At 44.5% G+C, this 10,978-nt stretch overlaps 3 protein-coding genes across 4 annotated transcripts; 1 reads left to right on the top strand and 2 right to left on the bottom strand.

The window, feature by feature from the left end:
• The first annotated feature begins 2,779 nt into the window (after positions 1 to 2,779).
• Positions 2,780 to 6,736, top strand: tm7sf2 (transmembrane 7 superfamily member 2). Its single transcript, XM_046862003.1, is given in 12 exon segments — positions 2,780 to 2,796; positions 3,964 to 4,025; positions 4,202 to 4,289; positions 4,291 to 4,396; positions 4,483 to 4,537; positions 4,622 to 4,816; positions 4,929 to 5,032; positions 5,412 to 5,531; positions 5,642 to 5,810; positions 5,892 to 5,972; positions 6,078 to 6,200; positions 6,290 to 6,736. Coding segments are annotated over 11 exon segments (1,263 nt in total). The 5' UTR covers positions 2,780 to 2,796; position 3,964; the 3' UTR covers positions 6,451 to 6,736.
• Positions 6,737 to 6,868: 132 nt separating this feature from the next.
• znhit2 (zinc finger, HIT-type containing 2) lies at positions 6,869 to 9,190 on the bottom strand. 2 transcript variants are annotated; one of them, XM_046862001.1, is made up of 2 exons: positions 9,025 to 9,190; positions 6,869 to 8,497 (listed from the first exon to the last, which is right to left on the bottom strand). In XM_046862001.1, exon 2 carries the CDS (start codon positions 8,486 to 8,488, stop codon positions 6,875 to 6,877), a length of 1,614 nt encoding a protein of 537 aa, XP_046717957.1. In that variant the 5' UTR covers positions 8,489 to 8,497; positions 9,025 to 9,190; the 3' UTR covers positions 6,869 to 6,874. The 2 variants fall into 2 exon arrangements, with proteins under 2 accessions (XP_046717957.1, XP_046717958.1); XM_046862002.1 differs by having other exon boundaries at positions 6,869 to 8,494.
• Positions 9,191 to 9,579: 389 nt separating this feature from the next.
• On the bottom strand, positions 9,580 to 10,978 carry mrpl49 (mitochondrial ribosomal protein L49). The gene is made up of 4 exons (XM_046860822.1): positions 10,821 to 10,978; positions 10,194 to 10,341; positions 9,961 to 10,085; positions 9,580 to 9,871 (listed from the first exon to the last, which is right to left on the bottom strand). The coding sequence occupies exons 1-4, from the start codon at positions 10,929 to 10,931 to the stop codon at positions 9,725 to 9,727; spliced, it is 531 nt and encodes a 176-aa protein (XP_046716778.1). The 5' UTR covers positions 10,932 to 10,978; the 3' UTR covers positions 9,580 to 9,724.

The following is a 10,978-nucleotide window of genomic DNA, read 5'->3' as shown; positions in this document are numbered from 1 at the left end:
ACATCAACCACAACGAGGATCATAGTGTCAGGACCTCTTCCCACTTACCAGCGAGGGGCTAATCCTAACCCTTACAGTCATGGTGTCGAGAGCACAAACTTCTCTTTATTAATAATTGGAACTGTTTCTGGGATAAATTCTATCTTTTCTTCCGCCCTGATGGCCTGCACCCCAGCAGAGTTGGAGCAGCAGTGCTATCAGATAACATCTCTAGGATGCTGCACACCATCTGACTGAAAGTAAGACATCATGCAATTTACAACTATGACAACATTTATACAACAAACCAAATAGTTACAAGTGAGCACACACACACACACACACACACACACACACACACACAGTCTAGCTTTTAGAAACCGTGTTTATTCATCGTGTAGTAAAACCAAGAAATAATTACACAAGATCCCGAAATATCAGAAAAATCAGTTAAAACTGAGAAATGTCAAATAAGCAAACACACTTGGGAAATATTATTAGAAGATATGGGAATAGCTTTCACGGTTATGCTGATGATATCCAGCTATATACAGTATCTATAGAATAGCAAAGTCCACTAAAGGTGGTAGAACATTCTCACATTTAGCTCCTAAACTGTGGAACAGTCTTCCTGACAGTGTTCGGGGCTCAGACACACTCTCCCAGTTTAAGTGCAGATTAAAAGCGTATGTTTTTGCGAGTTCTACACATAACACACATCACATCATAACCTCCTGAAGTGTTTAAAGGCTTTGACATGGAAAAGCTGGTGTTGGATCTGTGATCATCTCAGATGTTGAGCTATTTTATGAGTTGCTCAGTAGCTCCTGGTTCTAAAATCTTAACTGACTGTAGAAGACTGTAGAAAGATCATCACTTATAATCACACACTCCAGTGCTCATGTTAGTTCTCACTCTTCAGTGTTCTGTAGTCTTTAAATCAGGGGTCACAAACTTGGCACCAGGTCGCCCGCAAGGACCACATGAGTTGCCCGCGAGCCTTTTCTAAAAATATCTGTTTCCTACCTTGTTAAATGATTGTTGATCATTATTGTGAGAAATCATTAAGATGATCAGTGTCTTCACATAGATCAGGGGTGTCAAACTCAGTGTCACATCCGACCCGACGTACAATTATATCTGACCCGCGAGATGATTTTATAAAGATCTATTATTAATGTTATTAATGTCCCGGAGATATGAAGCGCTGATAACACAAACTACAGATCCCATAATGCATCGCTTCATCTCCCTTACCGAACACTAGACCACCTGAGAACATTCCAGCATCAATCAAGTGGAGCTTCTGTTGATGTATTTAACCCTATTGTACAGTTATTGTGAAACAGCGCCTCACAGTGGTGAAGAGAAAAGTTGACTCTGAGTGGATGTTTACTGACACTGGCGGTAAACACGTGTGTGTGTGTGTGTGTGTGTGTGTGTGTGTGTGTGTGTGTGTGTGTGTGTTATTAGTGGAGCGAATGTGACTGTAATTAAGGAATTGAATCTGAGACGGAACTACGAGACAAAAAATCAGGAGAAGCTGAAGAACCTGAATGCAGAGCAGAAGATACAGAAAGTAGAAGAGTTAAAGAAGAATCTGACATTTCATCAGATGTTTTCACCAGAGCAAAATCCCAAAGTGAAGCTGGTGTGAAAACAGAGGAGAAATCAGAGTCTCATCAGCAGGTTATTTACTGAGGAAGAGTTTCTGAAGAGCTGCATGATGAAGCTGTGACACGTCTGGTGTTCCCCAGGAGATATTTTAATGGAGAGCAAAATATTTTAAGTTATTTAAAATTTAAGATAATTTTTTATAAAATGGCATAAGAGCAAAGAAATCTGATTGTTTTGATTTGTTGTTATTTTAACATGAACTTAAAAGTTTAATTTGTATTGATTTGTTCAGGGTTTTTGCAGCATGTTCATATTTCTAACGTGTATAATTTTAACAGGAGATATTTATATGGAGAGCAAAATATTTAAAGTTAAAGTTTATTTATTCTAGAATAATATTCCTGTCTGTTTTTATTCATATTTATGTTAAAAAAAAAACCGTTTTATTGTGTTCAATAAATGTTTATGCTGTTCAGCTTGGACCTAAAGTGTGCTGAGTTTGACCCTGAGAGAGATAAATATCATTAATTACTAATAATAACATATCATTAAAGGTAAATCGAGCAAATTTGTTATTTTAGAAGTGTGTATCAAACTGGTAGCCCTTCACATTAACTGGTACCCAAGAAATAGCTCTCAGTGTCAAAAAGGTTGGTGATCCCTGCTTTAAAGACTATAATCACACTCTTGATGTCACCCAAATGAGGATGAGGTTCTGCTGAGTCTGGTTCCTCTCAAGGTTTCTTCCTCATAACATCTAAGGGAGTTTTTCCTTCACCACAGTTGCTCCAGTCTTCATCATCAGGGACAAATACATCATTCACCTTCATTCTTAAATACTGTAAAGCTGCTTTGAGACCATGTCCAAACTCTATAGAAATAAACATCTCACACACACACACACACACACACACACACGCACACACACCTCTCCCAACCGCTAACACACACTACTCTACACTCGCCCCACACACCACCTGCAAGAGAGAGAGAGAGAGAGAGAGAGAGAGAGAGATGGAAGAAACTGTTATGGTGTGTGTGTACAGACAGGTTTGGTATTGTAAACCAGCACACACAGACACACACACACACACACACACACACACACACACACACACACTTCCTCGTGCAGAGACAGGAAGTGATGCGCTCTCCAGGTTACCATAGTTACTGGACACAGGGCTGTGAGGTGGGAGTGAGGTGTGAGACGGCCATCAGTTTATTACATTAATACCACACTTGTCTGTCTACCTCTCAGACTGTATCACACACACACACACACACACACACACACACATTTTATTTTTGATAATAGAAACGAAATGAACTAAATGACTCAAAAAAGATTCGTTCACTTTGATGAACGAGATTCAAAGAACGGAATCACTAAAATGATCCGATCTTCCCACCGCCAACACACACACACACACACACACACACACACACACACACGCGCGCGCGCTCGCAGAGTTGAGTGTTATATTCAAATTCAAATAAAAAACGTTATATTGCCCCCTGCTGGTGGAAAAACCTCAATAGATTAATAAATGAACAAAAGTTACAGCGTCCAAAAATAAACCGTTTATTTACCTGTTTTATAATTATATCATTATTATTATTATTATTATTATTATTATTATTATTATTATTAACGTTATTGCTATTGTTAATTATATTATTACGTCAAAAGATTAAATGAGGCCATTTACAGAAGAATTTCCGCCTGAATCACTTTTTTGTTTTATTGTGATTTTCCTGATTTAGCGCGCGAGCTGCAGTCACGTGACCGGACTAAACCTGGCTCACTGATTTGTCCTGCTCAGAAGCGACTGTGCATGGGGTGTCTCAGGCTGCTCTCTCATTGGTTAGTTCACGGGGGGGGCATGGCCACCTCGACGTGTTTTTGGTTTTGATTGGCTCACTGCTCGCCGCCCCACGCTCTTGTCATTCAAGCGATAGATTACTATTGGTCAGGTATAACTTATTAACTCGTGCTGTGGGCGGGGCAACTTCACCTGGACCCGCCCCCGACATCCAGCTGCTCTACAGTGGTCCCGGGAAGCGCGCGCACAGGTGATATTTCATTTTCTTTTTAAATAAATTACATTTCAGGTTTTACATTTTAACATCAACCAGGTCATCAGATCATCTCACACTAATCTAATCTTAATCTAATCTTAATCTAATCTTAATTTAATCTTTATTTAACACTATTATAACCTCAATCTAACCCTCACACAGTGTGAGAGAGCTTTACTCCCAAACTCCGAGGACCATGCATGTGTACACTTTAACTGTGTGTGTGTGTGTGTGTGTGTGTGTGTGTGTGTGACAGAAGAGTTTACTTTTTGCTCTGATTAACAACAGGATGAAGTCTAACAAATACAAAGCTCCACACACCACTGAGACAGAGTTCGGAGGAGCAACAGGTGACAAACACACACACACACACACACACACACACACACACACACACACTGGATTACTTAGTTCTAGTCACATGGATCTGTTGCCCCAGGATGCCCCGGTGCCCTGTGATGGTGCAGGTGTGAGCTTTTTGTGTGTGTGTGTGTGTGTGTGTGTGTGTGTGTGTGTGTGTGTGTAGGTGCTGCAGGTCTGATTTTGCTCCTCCCCCTCACGGTGCTCTACCTGTTGAGTGTGTGTGCGTCTGAAGATGGCACTGTGCTCTGCTGGCCCCCCACTGCCCCCCCTTTCCCACCTGTATGACCTCCGGGCCGTCTTCATCATCACTGTGTGGATCAGCACACACATTCTGCTCTACCTGCTGCCCATGGGCAAGGTAAACACACACACACACACACACACACACACACACACACACACACAGTGTGTATGAACAGAATGTAGTGTGTTTTCCATCTGCAGGTGTCTGAGGGTCTGGTGCTCAGGGATGGAAACAGACTGAAATATCCAATAAACGGTAATAATGTATTTCTGCTTCATCCTGTATTAAAAATCCCACAATCTTGTGTGTGAACACTGTGTGTGTGTGTGTGTGTTTTAGGGTTCCATGCACTGTGTGTGACGGGTGTGTTGGTGTGTGTATGTGTGTGTGTGGGCGTACCCCTGGCTCTTTTGTATGAGTTGATGGTGCCATTAGCAGTGTGTGCGATGGCCGTGGCATTTCTGCTCTCACTTGGACTTTACACTCACTCACTCTGTGCTCCTGCACACACACTCGCACTCGGAGGAAACACAGGTCAGATCACAGGGTCATAATGGGTAAAATACATCAACCCTCCAACCATCACCACACACAAAGTTTGTGTGTGTGTGTGTGTGTGTGTGTGTGTGTGTGTGTGTGTGTGCAGGCTACGCTGTGTATGATTTCTTCATTGGACGGGAGTTAAACCCTCGCATCGGCTCCTTCGATCTGAAATATTTCTGTGAGCTGCGGCCGGGGTTAATTGGCTGGGTGAGCACACACACACACACACACACACACACACACACACACACACACACACACTATGTGTGGGGACGTGATAAAAATTGGACTGGAGTAAGACGATATTTATTGAAGACAAACACACTGCTATTTTAGCACACATGTTCTACTAGAACTGTCAATGTGGTTTTCAGCAGGAGCTTCTGATCCTGAGCAGATCCCACTCACCTCATCTGTACCCCTAGCATGGGGGTTAGGGGTCGTGCTCAAGGGCACAGCAGGGGCAGCTTTCTGGTGCTGGCATTTGAATTTATGACCTTCTAATCAGAAGTCCAACCTGCTGAGCTACCACTTCCCTTTCAAATGTCTGTGTGTGTGTGTGTGTGTGTGTGTGTTTGTGTGTTAGGTGGTGCTGAATGTGGTGATGTTGCTGAAGGAGGTGGAGCTCAGAGGATCTCCATCAGTGTCAATGCTGCTGGTGAATGCTTTCCAACTGCTCTATGTCACTGACGCTCTGTGGAACGAAGTGAGGACACACAATACTACACACTGCTACACAACACACTACACTACAGGGGGCACTACATGAGGTACTGTAGTGTTGGTATAAGTGTAAGATGCGTGTGTTTCCTACAGGAGGCAGTGTTAAGCACCATGGACATTGTACATGATGGATTCGGCTTCATGTTGGCTTTTGGTGATTTGGTTTGGGTTCCGTTCACATACAGTCTGCAGGCAGCCTTCCTTGTGTCACATCCTCATACACTCACTCCCTTCAATGCCCTTTCCATCTTTCTGCTGAACGGTAATTTGGGACACGCCCCATCCTGACACTGTGCTGCAGAGTGTTAGTGCACGTGACAGATCTTTGCCCTGCTGTTTTCAGGAATCGGATATTACATCTTCCGCAAGTCCAACTCTGAGAAGAACCAGTTCAGGAGAGACCCAACACACCCCAGTGTCCGGCGTGGGTCTCACACACACACACACACACACACAGCTGTATATATACACATACCAAAACAGAGAACTGTGTTGTGTTGTGTTCGTGCTGAACTTCTTTATTTTGTAGATTTAAAGACAATCGCCACGGCAACAGGGAAGCGGTTGTTAGTGTCGGGATGGTGGGGGTTCGTCAGACACCCTAATTATCTCGGAGACATTCTGATGGCACTTGCGTGGTCTCTGCCCTGTGGTCAGTACAACACACACACACACACACACACACAATTTATCACTGTGGTTGGAAAAACGTGTCCTGTGTTTTCGTCTGTAACCCCACAGGGTTCTCCCACATCCTGCCCTACTTCTACGTGATGTACTTCAGCGTGTTGTTGGTGCACAGAGAAGCGCGAGACGAGCGTCAGTGCAGAGCAAAGTACGGATCTGCCTGGGAGGCGTACTGCAGCCAAGTGCCCTACAGGATCATCCCCTACATCTACTGAGCTCATCATACACTCTCTATTAGGCCAGAACACCTGTCTGTGTGTGTGTGTGTGTGTGTGTGTGTGTGTGTGAGAGAGAGAGTGATCGCTCCGTCCCGAGTCTGATGTCTGACATTATCACACAGAAAATTAACAACAGAAATGTACTTTCAGACAAATTATTATTCTCACACACACACACACACACACACAGAGCTGTGTGTCAGGAGGAAACTGTGCTCAGTGGTTCACAGGAGTCTCTGAAACACAACTCAGGGATTTACAACAATAAACGAATGGCAACTGATATGAAAACAAAGTTTTTATTTATTAATGTTGCTAAACGAGCATGTGTGTGTGTGTGTGTGTGTGTGTGTGTGTAGGATCATTATATAATTGCTGTTATAAGAAAATATATTGCATGATATAATTTTAAAAATTGTTTTTAAATAAATTTTATTTCTTCGATCATGACTTTTTCTCGTGCGTTTCCCTTCTTCCAGCTCTCCTCCACCTGTTTCTTGTCTCTGTCCATCTCCCGTCTCTCACCTGTCTGTCTGTGCCACTCTGACCACGCCCCCCTGGCCAGTCCCCTCAGTGTGTGTGTGTTCTCTTTGGTCCACGCCTGCAAGAACTCGCATTTCTTCCTTGCCAGGAAACAAGTCTTCCGGAAGTGGGCGTGGTCTCGGGGCGTGGCAGCCCGTGCCTTGCCCAATGCCGTTAGCAGATGAGAGAGTGCGGAGAGTGTAAACCCCGCCCCCTCAGTCTGATTCGCTCCGCTCAAGATGTGAGCCACACCCTCCACTGCGTTCACGGCCGAGTCCGAGTCGTAACGTAGCGCCTGGACGTGCGCCATCGCAGCGCTAAGAGCCTCAGGGAACGAACCGAACATCCGGCCGTGTCCCAAACACTCCGACACGGACAGGAGGAGCCGAGTGAACTCCAGCAGCGTATGTGTCTCCGACACGTCTCCGTTAAAGAGGCGGAGCGTGAAGGCGTATCCGTACAGCACGTTCACCAGGACGAACTTCACCAGCGGCGACGGCGAGGCAGAGCAGAGGGAGGACAGGGGCGGGATCTCACTGCTGATTGGAGGAGGAGTGTTTCTGTTTCCTTCCGTTTTCTTACCTTCCTGTTTGAATGGTGTTTTAGTTTCTGAAGCATCTGGTGAGTTCTGGACATCTTCGTCCTTTCCATCCTCCATGCCGCTCATTTCTTCAGCAAGTCCCTCCTGCTGGAGTTCCTCGATCAGCACAGACGCGTCTCGCTCATGCTCCTCCCACCACGGCCGCCATATCGGAACGAGAGCGCTGATCCCACCGCCCTTCAGCAGCCGTTTAAATGTCTGCTTGTCCTTCTCCGGCAGGAGAGTCCATAACTCATCTTCAGTCAGAGACTCTATATTGAGTCCCGACATCCTTGTCACCAAGTCCTCTTCATCTTCCTCTTCCTCACCGTCTCTCTGTCCGAGTCTCTGCAGGATGCCCTGCACCTCGTCCTCATGTCTGTCCTCTCTGTCTGTTTCAATCGCCGCTAGTCTAGACAGCAGCGTTAGCGTCTCTGTGTCCCGAACAGTTACTGGTCCTCCGCTCTTCTCCATCATCTCCCCCGTGACTCCACCCTGTCCCCGCTCCGCCCGCTGCATCCTCAGCAGGATGTCCCTCATGTGGATCCGGTCCTCGTTCTCCGTTCTGCTGCGCAGTCTCAGTTCCTGGGACACACACTCTTTATAAAACTGCTCTGAACACGCCGTGTGAGACGAGCCGCGGTAGCAGGACAGTGAACAGTAGGGAACGTTACAGCGAGGACACGTGTAACGTGCCGGCTCACTGAGACACAGACCACAGGGACGTACCGACAAGGAGGATGAGGACGAGTTCTGGTCCTCAGCAGCAGGAGTCAGATCTGCACCGTGACCTGTCCATACAGGAAGTGAAATCCCGTCTTCACTCGTCTGTTCAGGTTCCATCCCAGCGTTCACCTCATCCTCCTTCAGAGAGACGTCCATCAGTAACGATCTCACCAACGCTGGTGTTCTACGTGTCCACACACACTCCATCACACACTGCTGAGGGACACACACACAACCGTTATACAGATTTTACATGTGGAGCAGAAAAAACACGCGAAACACACAGTAGTGTACAGTAACAAAGTAATTTATATTGTACTCAAGTAGTTTTATTCGTGTACTGCAGCGATTCACCAATCAGGATCGAGTTCACGCTCTGTTTTACACGTGTTCTGATCAGTTCAGCATCAAGCAGAACATTTAGAGAGGAATAAATGATGAAGAAACTCCAGACTGGAACTCAACACCACACACGTGACCTCATTTACACGTTTTTACTGAAGTAGATGTAAAGAAGGTTTTGTGTTCATGATAATTATAATAGACATCAATCAGTGTTTGAGTCATTAATACCATTTGAGTCACATTTTACTGAGTCTCTACTTTTACTCAAATACATGGTTTATGTTCTTCATCCACCACTGAACACACACCTCTCCGATTCAGGACACACTTCAGGACAAATCCCCTATTTACACACCAAATTACCACAACAACAACAATAACAATAATAATAAACTCACCCGCGGTGAATAAAAGCGCAATAAACGCCACTGCACTCACGCGCTGTCGCAGTTTTATGACGTCGCATAAATTCGACACGGAAGCGTGGAGCGCATAAGTGGCGCAGGTTTTGCGCAGTGTATCCGCGACTCGGTTCTGATTCAGTACCGACTCTCTCAATTTACTTCCCGAAAAACACTACACTAATCCCGACCCACCCCTTTCCGCCCTCCGCTAACACCTCATTACTGTGTGTGTGTGTGTGTGTGTGTGTGTGTGTGTGGCTGTATATATATATATAGAGAGAGAGAGAGAGAGAGAGAGAGAGAGAGACCATTAACTCTTATCATCTTCTTTTTTCGGTGCTCCCATTAGGGGTCTCTACAGCGGATCATCCATCTCCATACCCCCTGTCCACTACATCTATATATAATAATAATAATAATAATAATAATAATAATAATAATAATAATAATAATAACAACAACAACAACAATACAGCAGACGCAGAAAAAAAATAAATAAATAAAAAACTCTGAAACTGCTGTTGAGCAAAAAATAAATAAATAAAGTGAGAAGTTTGAGAGTAACTTTAATTGCACACAGCTGTACACATCAGGAAACAAATCTGGTGTGACCCCCGCAACACACACACGCACACACAGCTGATCAGTGTTGTGTATTAATCACACAGTGAGATGAATAAGAAGTGGGTGATGATTAGAAGCCCAGCCTCAGCAGCCACTCCTTCAGCTCCATATCGAACTGGCCTTTAATGCGGATGCTCATGGTGACCTCATTGACCTTGGTAGGCGGCTCTCTGCCTGTCAGCTGCCGCAGATGTTCCTTTGCATCTTTATCGAAAGCCTGTAACACAAACGGCTGCTGTTAAAGACCTCATCGCTGAGAGGAACAAAGACAGAATGCTTGGGGTTCAGGAGGAGATCTAAACCCACCCAGATGTCTCCTTCCACCTTCCGCACCACCGTGCTCTTCTGGCTTCCGTGTTTGATGTCTGAGTAAACGGGAATATTGTGCATTCGAGAGCGTCGGATCATGTAGGGCAGCGAGGGAGGAGTTTCTACAAGAAATAAAGTATTAGAGATTCAGAGATAAACTCCACCACGAGTGTTAATAAATCACTAATCACTGTGTGTGTGTGTGTGTGTGTGTGTGTGTGTGTGTGTACCTGAGGGCGGGGCCCATCCTGATGGAGTGGGGCCATTGTGTTTGGGTGGAGATGGGACTCGTGTTGGTGGAATCAGTCGCTCCACGAAGCAGAACTCATCTGTGCTCTCGATTACAGAAGAAACTCCTCGATCTGAGCTGCTGTGTGTCTAAACCCCTCCCACAAACATGACATCACCGTACTGTCAAAAAATACTACGACATCATCATGATGTCATCACTCCTTCAGCATCTCTCAGATTTCTCTCAGAGGAGTGAGATGATGAGCAGGAGACGCTCAGGTGAACACAATCTAATCAATTTTACAATTTATTTCACATTTAATCCTCTAATCATAACACAATTAATAAACCAAACTAAACATTTGATAATTTATAACAGCTTTAGATTTATTAATTATTAAAAAAATAAATGTAAATTTAAAACGCGTATCTGAAGACGGGACACATAATAAACAAAGATATACTAATTAACTCTAAATTTATTCGATACGTTTTTTTATTGTTTAGTAAAATACAATTTATTTTCTAATGCCATACCATTAGCATGTAGCTAACAGAGCTAAAGTCCACATCTCCATCCAGAGGAACATCAGAAACATTTAGGATGAAGAACATCTAAAACTTACCTGTGAATTAAATTCAGGGGAGAAAATCCTCCTTACTGACACAAACAACCGCTTTTTATTCCCGACACACTTCCTCAGAGTCACACAAGCACTGCTCAAGGAGGCCGCCATCTTCCGCTTCACTTCTGCGCATGTGCAGAGAAACCACAGCGTTTTAC

Source organism: Silurus meridionalis, chromosome 11 (assembly GCF_014805685.1).
Source record: "Silurus meridionalis isolate SWU-2019-XX chromosome 11, ASM1480568v1, whole genome shotgun sequence".
NCBI lineage: Eukaryota > Metazoa > Chordata > Actinopteri > Siluriformes > Siluridae > Silurus > Silurus meridionalis.
Note: the sequence above shows the minus strand (reverse complement) of the source record. Positions and strands in the feature narration are given on the sequence as shown.

Coding starts and splice junctions, on each gene's coding strand:
- znhit2 (XM_046862001.1), bottom strand. CDS start 8,488: ATGGAGTGTGTGTGGACACGTAGAACACCAGCGTTGGTGAGATCGTTA.
- mrpl49 (XM_046860822.1), bottom strand. CDS start 10,931: ATGGCGGCCTCCTTGAGCAGTGCTTGTGTGACTCTGAGGAAGTGTGTC. Junction 10,342..10,820: donor CCCCTGAATTTAATTCACAG/GTAAGTTTTAGA, acceptor GGAGGGGTTTAG/ACACACAGCAGCTCAGATCG. Junction 10,086..10,193: donor AGGATGGGCCCCGCCCTCAG/GTACACACACAC, acceptor TATTTCTTGTAG/AAACTCCTCCCTCGCTGCCC.